The 15,883-nt window shown below is 33.4% G+C and overlaps 1 protein-coding gene and 1 long non-coding RNA gene across 2 annotated transcripts; one reads left to right on the top strand and one right to left on the bottom strand.

Moving 5' to 3' along the window:
• Nucleotides 1–252: 252 nt before the first annotated feature.
• Nucleotides 253–5,445, top strand: LOC110457772. The gene is made up of 2 exons (XR_002463723.1): nucleotides 253–284; nucleotides 998–5,445. It is a non-coding gene; the product is annotated as an uncharacterized LOC110457772 (long non-coding RNA).
• A 2,028-nt stretch (nucleotides 5,446–7,473) lies between these two features.
• On the bottom strand, nucleotides 7,474–14,826 carry LOC110457765 (arachidonate 5-lipoxygenase-like). Its single transcript, XM_021509151.1, has 9 exons — nucleotides 14,786–14,826; nucleotides 14,480–14,597; nucleotides 13,472–13,564; nucleotides 13,148–13,208; nucleotides 12,179–12,287; nucleotides 11,245–11,354; nucleotides 10,892–11,074; nucleotides 10,277–10,443; nucleotides 7,474–8,769 (listed from the first exon to the last, which is right to left on the bottom strand). The coding sequence occupies exons 2-9, from the start codon at nucleotides 14,578–14,580 to the stop codon at nucleotides 8,655–8,657; spliced, it is 939 nt and encodes a 312-aa protein (XP_021364826.1). The 5' UTR covers nucleotides 14,581–14,597; nucleotides 14,786–14,826; the 3' UTR covers nucleotides 7,474–8,654.
• Between the last annotated feature and the right edge of the window lie 1,057 nt (nucleotides 14,827–15,883).

Raw genomic sequence — 15,883 nt, 5'->3', positions numbered from 1 at the left:
TAAGCATAAAGTTCAGATTAGAATCATGTGCATGTTCAGACTTCTTTCAAATTCATTCACGTTGAAGATTTTGATACCACAAAAAGTACCAATCCCAGATCTGTTGGTCAGTTTTTAACAACATTGTATATAGGTATGCAGTATATATTTTTGTGTGAAATGTTAGAGCTATTTCAGATAGGTTTTAAAGTTGAAGCTCTTGTTATCATCTGGAGGAACACATAGCTAATACATTGTTGTTTTTCTTTTCAGAGAAAAATTAGATATACTTATAGACGACGAAGGTAAGTTTAATGGTGTTGATAAGCTTTGAATCAAAACTTCCATGGCATGATCAGTATTCTCGGTGAAAATTAACATTTTTCTCTTCTACAAGAAATATATTGACTCTGCTACAGGGATTAAAGATTACAGATGTTTCAATACACTGTCATTGTGGTAATGAGATGTTTCAGTTCTGGTTTAAAACATTTGGACCTCTCCAAAAATTGTTCTAATATCTTATTTTATAAGATTTTCAGCTTTATGAACAACGTTTAAACATTGTATTTGTTTGCATTTTGTGTCATGCGTGTTGCTGATTTCATATTCTAGGATTCTCAAGCTTTGTTTTTTCTTTACCAAAAAGTACCAACACATTTCATTCTTAGTACCGAAACCATAGCATACCGAATCATCTAGAATTTGGGATTCATTCTCCGGAATCCTTGATAACCAGACTGGCAGCTTATCCACTCTGCCACTGGTTTTGACCGGAGTTATTTTGATACTGTTTTGCAACATTACTGAGAACAATTTTGATGTCCTGATTACCTGAAATGGCTTGCAAGCTATAAATATTTTAGTTTACACTTGTCTGATTAGGTGGGTTAAAAATCAGTGATCTGTCAATTAGCATTACACAGGTGTTATCAACAACAAAATTAGGTTTTATCATGCAATCCTTCTTACATTTTGTATTATGTTTTCAATACTTTCGTTGTTTCGGAATCAAAAGATGAAGATGAGGAGAACGATAGCAAGGAAATGGCAGCCTTCCCTGGCTACGACAAGTGGGCTTGACAAAACCCATCGACGCAAGATCATGAGCTTCTTGACAGATAATGGCTGCATAGGTGTAACCTGATGACCTTGTGATTTCAACAGGGACTAAATATCACGAGTCAAGTGGGCTCTAAGCTATAGACCTTCACAGAGTGCAGACTCTTCTTTATTTACATGATGAGTGCTGCAGGGTAAAGCTGGGAATTGATGAGGTCCAATCTAGGAGGTTTCTGTGACTGATGGAGAATCCAAGACACATGGTCCAAGTCAGCGAAATAGCTACAAGATAAACAGCTCAGTGGCATTGGCAAGAGAAAGTTGTATTCTGCTTGTAAAATGAAACGGCTGTGCCAAGTAACCATTCTACAGAAGTACTTGTAGCAGGAAGTGATCAAGGGAGAATAGTGTTAGCCTTAAACATTTTGCAGCAGAGCAGTAAGACATACATCACTCTTTCATGTGTTAAGTGTTGGTATTGAATTCCTTACCAGACATATCTCAGGTGGCCATAACATGTTATACACAATGTCTGTGGCCAGACCAAATCCTGTAGATGACAGATGGTTACTTTATACCACTAAACAATGCTTAGTCATTCCCATTCCCGTACTTGTTTCACAGCCTCAGTCTTATTATGCATGCTACTGCAGGTTGTCTGGGTGAAATTAAGGGATACAGTGTTTAAATTTTCCCATAACATTTTTGCTGTAAATGAAATCAAATATCAAGAGATTGTGGGTGATAGACTTAGACAGTAAATTATACTTTTAATGAATTTTTCAAAGTGGACACAGTTCAACTATAGGTTTAATATTTATTACTTAGAAAGAGTTTGTTTTTGTGTATTAATTTGTCCTAATTCTTCAAAAAATATCTGTATAAAGTCATTTGACATCACTTAATTTTTTTATTTGTGTTCATATATGTTTGGGTTTCAAAGTAATTTTATTTCCACTAAAGAAAGTGCTGCGAGCTGTGAATATACAAGTTCTTCAACACCAAACTTTTGTTAAAGCATCTAACATATTTTTTCTTCAGAATGAATAGAAATAAGCATCTACTGGTAATAGGTCCGGTTTCACATGTGCATAATGGTGACAATTATACAAAATAAATGTCAGAATCTCTGTTAAACAAAAATATTCACTCTTCATTCATTATCATCCATTCATTCATTTGACCAAAATCATTCAAGCATTTAGTTGAGAAATATTCCATGTAAACTTTCAGTACAAAGCAATCCATATTTCTCCACAAAGACTAAGAATTCTCTTACTGCTGTGTTATCAGCTAATTTGGAGAAGGCAAAGTGAAATTCTTAAGTTTAAAATGATTTCCTAAATTTGATGTATTATTTCATTAGAAAGCAGACCTGTCATAGAAATGCCAGAAGAAATTTCTTTTACTCTATCTGTTCACAGGGTAACTTTTGTTCTTGCATTGTATTTAGAGGGAAATGTTACGCCACAGTCCAATTTTTACCCATAATTTCTGTAGTGAGGGCAATTTTATTGTGATGGCAGATGTTGGTGTACCGCTAACAAAACACAATGTCTCAAATGTGACGGTCAAAATGATCACTGTGTAGATATGTTTTAACCGGTGAAGGCCAAACATTTCATTCAATGGCTGAGTTTCCCATTATACAGTATTTTATTTGTTAAGTTGATTGTAATTATAAAATGCAGGTGATGTGAGTTGAATCATCAGTAGCATTAACTGCAGTGAGAAGCTAATTTTGCCAAAATTTTGAATAAGGAGTCTACACTATTACATATATAATGTAAGAATTGACTTTCTGTAAGACAAAAACTATTTTAATATTACAACAGTCGATACACTAGTTGGATGCTCGCTATGATACCATTTCTGTGACGGGTACCTGTACGGTCTGATTGAAACCTATATCCTTGACATATTTTATAAAAAATCTTAAACAAGAACATGTTTGGGCAAAAAAGCTGCAGTAGTGGATTTTGTGACATCTGCAAAATTAATCTTTCAGGTGTGTAACAAGGACCATCCTGAACATAGGTCTCAAACATAATGATTGTCAGTGCGCTGAAAATATCAATTTAGCAATTGTCTGGAGAACAGTTGGGAAGACCAGCTTTCTTTTCTTGTTCTATTTAAGTCATGTATGGAACGAAACCGCATTGGTACTTTAAGGTTTTAAGTTGAAAAGCTTTTTTGACAATAGAAAAATTTAGCAGTCTGTTGGTATATTTTAACTTAAGTCAGTTAAAGGGTTCATGTAATCACTGCTAATAATTGTAGTTCCACTGCAACCACAAAACGGTAAAATACACAGTGACGGTTTCATTGAATAAACTGTATACCAGGAACATTTCGCTGCAGATCAATTTTCTCCTTTTCCGCCCTCTGTAACTAGGGAAAATTCATTATTACAATGAATATAGAAAGACAACATATTCTAATTCATCTGAGATATAACATGAGATTTGATTGGTCAATCCAAATAATTTGCAACATTATGACCATGCTCTGCTCTGCGTCACCAGTAAAACTCAATTTGCGACATTATATACTATAATCACGTTATACTGCTGCAAATTTCAAAATGCAGTAGGTTATCCCCTAAATATACATAGTAATTTAATGTGAATGACGAAATTTACGTTGGGAGAAATTAAATTGATGGGAAAAGGGCAAAAGTTTCACTAGGCAAAATATTCCTGGTATGCAGTAGCATACATTTAAATGGCGCACTCGATTGATCTATATCATTGTAACTGGTCAAACAATTAGTAAATTGTGACCAATAAAGAAATATACCAAGTACAACTAATCCAGTTATGAATTAAGAAACAGATGGATAAAGAGTTCACATTTGATCAGAGTTTAAAAGTTTGATAAATACAGTGTGAGTGATAGTGCTAAAGTTAATGAAAAGAACAATTCTCTACACCTTTTCTAGGACTTGTTCGGAGTCATTGTTGAGCTATTATCAACCATAGCAACATATAAGTATCAAAATTAGTGTTAAAAAAGCATAATCAATGTTGTCCTTTCCAACTTAAGGTTTGTTTGGTATTTTATGGTTATGTTGTAATGATGTACTGTATAATGACTAATGTTTGTGTGACAGAAAATTTGCTGTTTTTCAAGTAATAGTCGAAATAATTGGTGGGCTATGCATAATTTTAACTGAAACTTATAACTTAAAAAATAGACATTTCTACTGCTGTTTTTTCTTAAAAACTTTGCAGCATTGATGTAGATTCTGGAGAAAAATTCCAAGAAATGATTTTTTTATGAGTCAATGTAACAAGTTCGCTTTGTGTACAGTATGTTACTATAAATGTTTGTACGGTTGATCGGATGTACATAGTGAGAACATATGTAATATTCAAACTTATTTATGAAATGTGGCTTTCTGCCCAGTGTCTATGCTATTTATAGTGTGTACATTCTTAAAGAATACTTGATCTTTAATCTTTAAACGTTTTAAATTTGGATTCTTCTGAATTTTTATATCAAAACAATAGTAGCTTATTTTATTCCTGTAACTAATGTAAATTGATATTTATTTTGTATAGTTGTAAATACCTGCTGGCAGCAGACCGTTTTACCCCTGATATTGTACATTTTAGCTACAAAGCTTGGCTCCTCGTCCTCTTTAGCTGTGGCTGTTTTGGTTTACGTCCATGATCCGTCTCTGATGAATCGTATAAAATAATTCAGGGATTTCAATTTTGAATTGAACTATTGTGTTTCATAAACACTACATTTTCCTGATCACTGTTATTCAATGGAGTGCATTCAAGCATGGCTTGCAACTCTTTGACTGTGTTTGTTGTTTAATGGAATTGATTTAATACAGATTCATGATTTATTAATTAGTGTCTGCGATTCATTAGATTGAGAAAAAGTCCCAATCTTGTACATTTTGTCAAAGTTTTTTTCCCCTTCACCCGAATAGACAGTACACCTATTACATTAACTTAAATGTGCATTTTATGATAAAATTGTTATTCAGCAAAGGACAATTTCTCACATGTAATTTCATTATTATCATCCATTCATTCAAATTTTTAAATTGTTTCTGTTACAACCATGATAATTAGATGTCAGTAAGAAGTGAGAGAGCCTACTGTGGCATCCTGTTTTATTTAAGTGTGTCTAAGTGTGTATGAATGTTGATGTTCCCCATACATCCTTCTTCAGTCTTTACTCTCCTTCAGGTTGAAATAGGAGGGGGACTGGGAACTTGATCTAGGGATGATTTATGGAGGTTCTGGTTGAAATTTGGTCGAAGTGATGTATGAAAGCCATGGCATAATGCAAAGCCAGAGAAATACGTGGATATTGTCTGTAAGGCGTGATCAAGTGTAGATGGAGTGCATCACAAATTTCATTCAAATAAATGAAATCAAATAATTCATATTTTTTGTTGTTATTACAATTATTCTGCATGACATTAGCCGAAGAAAAATAATCGTTTGTGTAGCTACAAATGTTCTGCAGTGAAGGTGACACAAGAACCTTCTGCACATGTATTTGGGTTTGTATATTTTGCAAACGCCTTACCTCAATTTGTGTTACGTTTAGAGATTGTTTATATTCTGACTTGTATAAGCTAGTTCACAAGATTTTAGTACGTGCAGAATCTCATAGTTTTGTTTCTGCAATTAAACAAAAAATGTTATTAACTTTAATTTTAAATACATTCAGTAAGCCTGTTTGGTCAATTCTTTCGAATGCTTCACGTATCAAAAAGTGTTAATTGAAGTAAACTTGGCTGAGGCTCGCATATATATAAATATATATATCCCACTTTGCCCGTGACCTTAGATATTTAACCTTGACAGATAACCACCAACATCTTATCAGGTATAAAACTCAATGTTGGTGTACGAATTCTCTTATATTTAGAATTACTCCTGCTGCTCTCTTTTGATGTTTAAATATTCTTTCCTTAAGGGACACATTTGTAGGAATGCTCCATACCCTAGACGCTTAACCTTGACCGATGACCCAACACAATATATACAAGTGTAGAATCCGATATTACCATACTATGATGTGAATATGAACTAAATTTTGTTCGGCGGTTCATGAGCTATATTGTTCACAAGCTTTTGAATATGTACGCTTCGATGGCACAACTCGGGTGACAGCAAATGATCAAATAGATTGCAAATATATTCTGTTGGTTAGTTCAAATTTAGTTTTGACTTATAATTTCCCATTTTTGATAAGTAGATTGTCCAACAAAATTTGTTAATGCCTGATAAAAATTGATAAACTACACCCAAATATGAAAACCCATTTCATTGATCAATGCCTTATAAAGGTGGATAAACTACACCCAAATATATAAACCTGTTTACTATATTTTCAATCGTAATCAAATATTACCACCCCTGTAAATCTCTGATATCTCCTAAATGAAATGAAAACAGATTTATTTTCACAGACTTTTGTTTTCCATTATGTATTTTATTAAACCTGGTGTATGATCATGTTGAAGCTGAGGCAGAAAGAAAATATAATTTAAAATAGCCATCATTACACCATGGCCACTTCTCGAAAGAATATCATACGTATATGGTATATGAAAAAGACAGAAGATATCAAGTTTAATAAATGTCAACTCCAAATTATCTCTTACAACATAATCAAATAAAGTCGCATCATCAAAAGCTAATAATATTATCAGAAGCGCATAACTAGAGGCTTATAACTTAATTAATCTTTTTAAAATAAACAGATTTAAAATACTTGAGGTTATAAAATGATCAAATCAAAACATATATTTAAAAAAAAAGAAATTGGAGATATTTCCATTCAGAATTAAAAAAGACCCACATCAGTATAGTACTGTGTCCTATATCCCAAAATGCAATTAACATATTGAAGGATCACAAGAAGACTGAATCTCAGGGCATTTCGCTGTTACACAGCTCTCCAGAACAATGGTTTGTTTTAAATGTACAATCGTAACATTTGTAACGTTGCTTGATTTATGATGTTTCAGAATATACACTATTATAGTGTGAATTAAAAATGATACCGAAATCAATTAACAAAATCAAGTTTTGTAAAAAATGTTTTTAGAATATATGGAATTAAAATACAAATGAGATGCAGCAAAATTATAGAATAGAATTAAAACATATAAGAAATGAGATAAGACAATAAAAGTATCACACAATCCAAAATGTCAGGTGACAGAGGTAACCAGGGCACAGTATGGAGTATCACTCTTTGCAGATATTGCAAAGTCAGATGGGGCCATCCCAGGAATGGACCAGCCTCATGAATTCTTTGAAGTTTTCAACTTTTCTGAAGTCATTTGGGAGACTGTTCCAAACCCGGGCGGCCTCAAAAGCAAACGATTTATGTCCATACTTCACAGTGTTGACCCTGGGCACCTCTGCAGTATTTTCTTTTCTGAAGTCATAATTATACATCTTAATATTTACAAGATTATGAATATATTCAGGAGAAATTTTGTTTATAATTTTAAAAACCTAACAGGCCATTTCCTTCAGACGCCTTACATGAAGCCTGTCGCTGTTGGTAATACTGAGTAAGTGTCTGAAGGATGAGTTGTGATCATTATGTATAAACCTTAAAGCTCTTTTTTGTATCTTTTCTAGCTTTCTGACAATCTTCATGGAACAAGAGTGCCAGACTAAAGGACAGTAGTTAAAATTTGAAACGATAAATGAATTATAAATTACAAGTCTACCTTGTTTGGTTAAAAAACTCCCAGTTCGCTTTAAAATGGACAATTGCCTTGAGGCTTCCCTACAAATTTCAATGATATGAGCTTCAAAGTTTCAAATTGAATCAAAAGTTCACACCTAAAAGTTTGACAACATTGTCAGGAACAATATCTTTTTCGCCAATACTAAAAGACTGTATAGCATCTACCGAACGTTTCCCTATACAAATGGCCTGGAATTTATCAGGGTTTGCTTTCACCTGGTTTAATTTAAACCACTCTATTAAATTTCGACAGTCATTTTCAATATTATGTTCTAAAGCATCTGGGTCTTTATTTGATTCACTGACAGTGTTGTCGTCTGCATAATTATATAATTTACATTCACATAAAAACATATCATTTACAAATACGTTAAAAAGCAAGGGTCCTAAAATAGAACCCTGGGGTACCCCCTTCAGCACTTCCAGCCAGTCACCGCATTTGGAGCCAATTTTTACCTGCTGCTTCCTGCTGCTCAGGTAGCTGGACACCAGGTTAAGTGAGGCTTTGCTCAGGCCATAAGCTTCCAGCTTCCCGACCAACAAGTTATGAGGAAGACAGTCTGAGATAGAATTGTTTGTGATTTCCTCGAACAACTCGACAGGAGTACTTGGACGTTTTACATGAAGATTAACAGAGTAATCAACACATAGCGTGTCGACGAGACAATAATATAATAAACAATGATGTTCACTATATTCTCTCTGCTTTATTCTCGTTATATTACTGAAAATTACAAAATGTATGTTAGATCGTGACAGTTCATTTATATTTAATATCTTTTATATTTGTCAACACAAACTTCTGCTTAGTCACGACAAAGCGTCTTCAGTAGTCGTGGTAGGTGCCCAGGAAATTTGGGGTGATGTTTAAGCTAGATGCTGATAGAATTCGGAATGTTGTCGGGGCTTGCCCAAGGGTAAGGGTGAGTTCTTGTGCTATTTCTTTCCATAATTATTTCAGCAGCTTTTCGCAAATCTTTCCTCAACCTAAAATAAAAAATATTGAAATTATTTTCTCATATTAAAAAAAAGTGTTTTTCAGGGAGATGTTATCTATCGAAAAAGAAGAACCGTTTAATCAATATTGGTAATCGTCAAATCGTAAATGTAATTTACGAAAATCACTTCAGTAACGTTAAGATAGTTCAAAAACGAAAGTTAATGCAGTTATTTTCCTTATGTTGTTTAAAATATCATTTCGTTCGGCGAATAGTTCTCCAAATATAATTAAGTTAATCACACTCTACATCCATTACAACGTTATATCTCGGATTTTGTTCTACGATATGAAACCTTTTGCTACAAATTTGACATTAAGAACTTTTTGCTTTTTGAGATTGAGTGTTCACCATGGGATTGATAGTTGAAATTGACCACCAAGCTTTACTCAGAAGCTAATACCATTATACCAAGTAATCCTATGCAACACCAAATATAATATCTTCGAAATCCATGATTCCCTCTCTTCATCTATTCTTTACATTCCGGTAATATGTCGCGATTGAAGGTTCTGTAAGTGGTCCCTTGCGAATTACACGGGTTGACTAGTCTGAAAACTGTTACATCTTGCCTAACTGTGATATATTTGATACACGACAAAACAAATCGCCTAGCAGCATAACGGTAAATGAACTAACTTTGATTAGGGAGTAACTCCTTTGTTATCTTCAGCAGACAGGAGTCAGTCTAGCAACCTGTCGATTTGTCATGTCTCGAACCAATTAAATGACTAATCGATTTCGGCATGACTTATTCCAGCTGAGAAGACGGAGGATAGAACATGCCCTTGGATTTCGAAGTTAGGATAGACGAGCTTCAGCATGCTGTCTTAGTCTGGAAAGTTCGTTATCACGTGGTCGATACTGCACGTTTTATATGATGCTGACTAGAATACATATCAACTGTCAACACATCTAACAAGAGAACCACAGGGCAGGATAATATTCGCCCGTTCCAAACCAATCTGACATACTTAAAATCCATCTGATGCATTATGCTAAAATATGGGAATGAACGGAGAAGAAACAACATTGTTCTGCATTAAGTTGAGAGCTATTCCTGGAATGTGGTGAAAGGGGAGAAAACATTTTGTTCTTGACTAACTTACTCTGAATAAATACTATATTTAATAGTATGGTATTTTAAAAAAAAGCGTTGCCCCTTGTACATATTTCAAACCACGAAATGTCACTTTTTGCCAATAATCGATTCATCTTGCACCCTTAAAACCAAAGATATTTCTATTGTATGGTAATCTGTTCAACTCAGAACTTAGCTCCAGACTTTGTATAATGTACAATATATTTCTTAATTTAAGAATGACCAATCAAAGCACAGTATGCTAATTCGTTATGCGCGAATTTAGATCAAGTTCGAACTTAGCCTCACTCTTCGTAAAATGTATATTAATGCCAAGTTTCATCAATAACCAACTATGTTTAAGCAAGTTATTTTGCGGAAACTAAAATGTGGGCGTATACAAACAAATACTCACTGCTTCAACGCGTCGTCTGCCTTAAGCGGTATACTATCTCTCGTGGTGAAATATCCCAAGCGGCTGGTGTTCTGTGTGCTCAGAAACTTCATTTCGACCATTTCCAACAGGCAAGTGATTTTGGGCGGAATCGCTTTGATGATGTCTATCTCAGTTACCACGGTGTTCTTTGTTTAAAATAAAGATAATATGTTTAAAAAACAAAACACATGCTTCAGAATTCTATTCCAATCTGAAGCATGTATTTGATACAATAGGAGTACAAAGATTTATCTATATAAACGTAATACTTTGGTATACATTGTATCGTGATTTGTTGTTAAAGTTAAAAACAAAAGTCGGTTCCTATTGCATCTGTGATTACATTTATGTATCTGTGTTGGTAATACTATATACTATTAGAAAATTGAATAGAGAATAGTATGCATGACCGTTAAATAAATGTGCATTGGAGCATTCAACACTGGCGGAAGATCAGATGGCGGGTACGCGAATAGGATTGAACAGCAGCCATTACTATGTTAAATTCTCTTTCGGTAGAAAAATGGTAAAATGTCTTTGTGGCGAAAATTTTGAGGTGATGAATTGAATCTCTATATGGATATTAAGTCGTACCGTAACTTGAGGTGGTGTCCCTCTCATGCCCGCGGGGTAGGCTGGCTGGAAGCCGTACTGTTCGTACTGTGGGAAATTGGTGACGGCGTGACTCACACTGCACATGTATATGATGCTGGTCAGTATTTTTACCAGTTGATCACAGGTAGATATAGTCGAACCATTCTCATCTAATGGAATGCCCTGCAAGAATCAAATTATTAGTGAATCTTAAGAATGCATATTTCATACATATATCTAACTTAAACAAATGAGTCATTCGAAATGTTTTTTATTTATAATTTTAAAAATTAAATAATACATAGAATCAAAGAAAGCAAATGCCTTTTATCGGACTATGATGAAAAACTTACCTGGATTTCACAGCCACCGCCGACAGGTTCTCTTTTGGCAATCAGTGCCGCTACCCAGGCTTGTATTTGTTCATCCTTCCTTACATGGTGTTTGCCAAAATAACCGGCATCTACATGTAATGGATAGAATTTTTATATCAAAAACGTATATTATTTATCTGTGGCATGCAAAAAACATTTTTTTCCAAAAGTGATTCACATAACGAAACGTTAACTATCTTGTATAACTGAATACCTAGTCTACTGAAGACAAGTTTGTAACTTACATACAATACATGCATAAATAACATTTTCAGATTCTGGTGTTTCTAAATTATTAGATTATGGTTAAATTAAAAGCCATTTGTCTGATATCGCTCCATCAAAGTTAAAATGCATTTGCTTCTTGTTAACTCTGAATCCAAATAATTATTTGTAGACTAAAGTGCCTAAAACATGATGGCAGCTTAATCACTGTAATTGTTTTCGCGTGGATATAATTTTCATGGTTTTTGCGTTAAGAATATTTCGCGAAAAAATTTACCCATAAAATAAATAGCAAATTAATCTGTCCTAATTATGTCATATTTTGATAATACAACTAGACACGACATACCAATAAAACATATTTCCTGACTATGAACATTTTATAAAACACGCGATAATTAGGGACCGAGGAAGAAGGTTTCAAAGTAAATTGGTGTCAATTTTGAAGACATCGACACATTAAATATCCATATTTTTTTTAGGAAAACACATTTTCACCTCCATGCGTAAAAAGATGATCGTTTGATTATTTGAATTCGTAAATAACGAGCAACACTCGCATAGTTTAATTGCATACTCAAAAGGTCATTAGCTCGAAACATATATTTTGAACTATAAGTTATTGACATTAATCCTGGAATGATATGTCCAGCGTTTTTGAAATTATATAATTAAGTTTTTTACTTACCATCATAATAAACGTGGATATATGTATGGACATACTTCTGTATAGCGCCATAGACGAGAAGTGCGTCATCGCGGTAATAGTAGCCAGGGAGAGTACCCTCCCCTTCCACCTAAAACACACGCACATGTCAGCATAACCCAAATCAAAGGAAAAGCGATGTACACGTATCTTTTTTTATAAAACCGTTTAGCTCATCATTTAGCATTAGTCCAACTTAACGGACCATGAGCAAAGTTTAAATTATTGGATGTTTAAACTAGCATGGTTTTTAACCTTCGCCTATGTCATGGAAACTGACCGCACTGTTTACATATTTCGTCAATCAAATAACTATTCGAATAAAGTATTTGACTTTCATACATTTTGTAAGCTATATGTGTTTTGTTCTATTTATTCCCCCTTGAATAGATTACTGCTTAACTATGTGCTATTTCTAAATTAAAATTACAGGGATTACGATAAGGTATAATACATTTCATGGAAGTAATTAGATACTTGAATGTTGAGAGGGAAAAGTGAAACTATGACTTGACTTTAAACATTCTTACTTCAATTTCATTCTTTTGTATGATTTTGCACAAGCAGATTTCTTCAAAGGCTCATTTTTCCTGTATATTTAATAACTAGTTGTCACATATAATATGTTTAAAGACAATGCTTTTCTTTACAACGTGATTTTGCATGCTTTTATATTTTTGAAATTTATGATAGAAAAAATCAACACCGATAACTGCAGTTTTTGTTGTTGTTCAAACATAGATTTTGCTAACCTTCTTGCAGCTTTTTAACTCAAAGAAAGACTACTGTCATGTTGTTACTTGTGCACAAATGGGTTCATCAATGTATTCATCAAGGAATAAAATAATGTTTACTATTTGTGGTAAGGTTAGATACTCGGTAAATAGCCCAAGTACATTAAATTAATATTGTGTTTGAAGCACGTGAAATGATATATATATATAATCATACCCCTCTTATCTCAAGATCCCGTGGCAATGTCCCATCTTCATCCATCCTCCATTTCAACAATCTGATGTAAAAGGAATTATATAACTAAAGGTTTTTTTCATGGTGTTTTCCCTCGAAAACTTGAAAAACTCGAAAAAAGAATATATAAATAGTTTAATATCATCAAAACTGGTGATTATTCCAAATTGAATGTAAGATTTTAATGAAACCCTCATAAATATTTGTTTTGATAATTTCTGCTTAAATGCCCAATTAAGTAAGTTGATCATTTACAGAATAAATACTATCTGATTTATATTGCTAAACGATGGTAAAAGATTTTACTGTCTTCGGATGATCTCGAACGTTCCTTCTCTGCCGATCGTCCTAGTCTTGTCTACGATTCCATTTTTATTGATCAGGTATTCTCTTGCCTTCCTAAGAATGAAATTCCTTTTACAGTTAAACAATTTGGAATTAAATTGTTCTATATAACAAACGCAATAATTTGAAATATTTATTGTTACAAATCGTCTGGTTTTCTGTCACTATATAAAATGCCTAACATATCTTGGAAATGTAAATTGCACACATGCGTGCTGGCCACAATAGACATAACAATGCATATTAGACTGAACGTATCTGTCACAGTGTATATTTTCAAAACACCTTTTCAGGAAATTAACGCTTAGTATTTAAACGCCGTATTAGTAAATCAAAGGTATACACAATATTTTTAATAATAACTGTCCACACTATAACACAATCAAAGCAGCACACAATTTATAATATTACTAATACAATTTAACTTGCACATTATATGACTATATATAAGTTGTACACAAAATTACTAAAACAATCATGTCAACAATGTTACTAAATAATCATGTAAACAACTTTTCTAAACCAAAACTATAGCCAATATCACACAATCACAGTTGTGCACAATATCACTTCGTCAATGCTGAACAGATTATCACTAGTTGACAGCTTTAAATCATTTGTATTGCTATCCCCTGCAGTTTTTATCATAGACAAACTACTGACCTCTGATTAAATGGAGGCCAAATGTTTGTTGTCAAAATATAATATGTGATTCGTTTATTACAAGTTGCTTTGTGAAATATCACGTCTTTTCGTATTGCTGAGTTATCTGCTCTTGTGAGCAGGTATTGATTGTTACGTCATTTGTTTGTGAGAGTAACGTCACCAATTTTTGAGAAAACGACGTAATTTTCTCGCACAAACTAATGACGTAACAATCAATACCTGCTCACAAGAGCAGATAACTCTGCAATATGAAAAGACGGAATACTGGTTTTAGAATGCTTTTACGTAAAAGTATTCATTTACGTGTTAATAGCCAGTAGATAAAGAAAATGTGGAGCCAAGATTTCGTAGACAGGATGTGTCGTTGTTAAGTTCCGATGTGTCACTACATCAACACTCTCCATCAGTAGATGGGTGACACCTGCAAAATGTAATCTTGATAAATAGAAAGTCAGATATATATACCGATCACTTTATATACATTTAACACAGTGACTTTAATTTATCGAATGCAAAGTAAAACAAATAACTGTAACTGCCTTTATACTATATTGTAAAAACATGGTAAATGCCATCGATTTAATAAAGCTGTCTATGTATATTGCTTACCAAGGTGAGAGAACGAATCCTGGTAGGAGCTGTCTGCATGATTAAACTACAGTTTTGCCATCAACCAGCTTGGATCTTCGGGCAGAAACATCTGAAAAATAATGCAGAGTGATCACATAAATCAGGAAAAAAATTGATTTTGTAACAACGTCGATTTTTAAATAAATGTAAGTGCTGATTCATGTTTACGTCGTTAGTATTAACTTGACGTTGTATATACGTTGTATTGTCTTATGTTTACGTAGTTTGTGTGTTTGCATAAAAGATTTTTGTCAATCAATATTTTATGTTATGTTGTGCTGTTTTGATGGATTGTAGATAAGTTTACACTGAATATTGACATCATACTTAACGATATGGTTTTACTCATTATAGGTATTGTAAAGCGTTTCGAGCGTTGGCTCAGCTAAGTAATGATATATATATTGCCATAAGCAAAGTCAATGATCCATTAAGATTTCTTTGGAAAACTTACCGGGTTATTTTCTCCCGTTTGGTACAACTGTATGGCGATGGGCATTAATTCATTTTCAGCATCCACCAGGAACAATGCAATTGGAGAACATAGCTGAATGAAAATAAAACAGTCAAGCATTACATTGTCATTAATTCTGTATTACTATATTTCATATTGAGAATACATATCTATCTTATTTCATGTATTTTATTTTGCACTACAAGAAACGAATATGTTTTTTCAATGCTAATTTTCAGGTGAAAACGTGTAAAATTATCTTGAGGAGACTATTTACTCCAAATGTATCCTTCATCCCGTCTAGAATGTCGTAATCCACACTGAACAGTCTATTTTCATGGATGGCTGTATCCAAGGTGAAATCAGTCTTCCCAGATTTCTCTTGTAAAACCTTCTGTAGGGATTCCATTCGTTTATCAACGTTTTTTTTTCATGTTTCTGAAAACAAATGTCGAACGGTAAGGTTATAATCATTACATAATGTGAAAGTATGATAACAAAACAACAACAGCAAAATAGGAAATATATGTAAGGTTAAATGTCATTTAAAAAAATTGTTATGGAATTAATTTAGCGACGTGACAACGATTCGCGAATTCATGTATCTCGCTAAAATACAGACT

This window comes from Mizuhopecten yessoensis, unplaced genomic scaffold, assembly GCF_002113885.1.
Source record: "Mizuhopecten yessoensis strain PY_sf001 unplaced genomic scaffold, ASM211388v2 scaffold9309, whole genome shotgun sequence".
In the NCBI taxonomy this organism is placed as follows: domain Eukaryota; kingdom Metazoa; phylum Mollusca; class Bivalvia; order Pectinida; family Pectinidae; genus Mizuhopecten; species Mizuhopecten yessoensis.
Note: the sequence above shows the minus strand (reverse complement) of the source record. Positions and strands in the feature narration are given on the sequence as shown.

Bases quoted from the DNA above. Each gene is read 5' to 3' on its own strand.
- LOC110457765 (XM_021509151.1), bottom strand. From the start codon at position 14,580: ATGGAGAGTGTTGATGTAGTGACACATCGGAACTTAACAACGACACAT. The intron at 11,075-11,244 runs GTAAGTTTTTCA...TGATTCTTGCAG, and splicing joins GCGGTGGCTGTGAAATCCAG to GGCATTCCATTAGATGAGAA. The intron at 8,770-10,276 runs GTGAGTATTTGT...TTTTTATTTTAG, and splicing joins GCAGACGACGCGTTGAAGCA to GTTGAGGAAAGATTTGCGAA.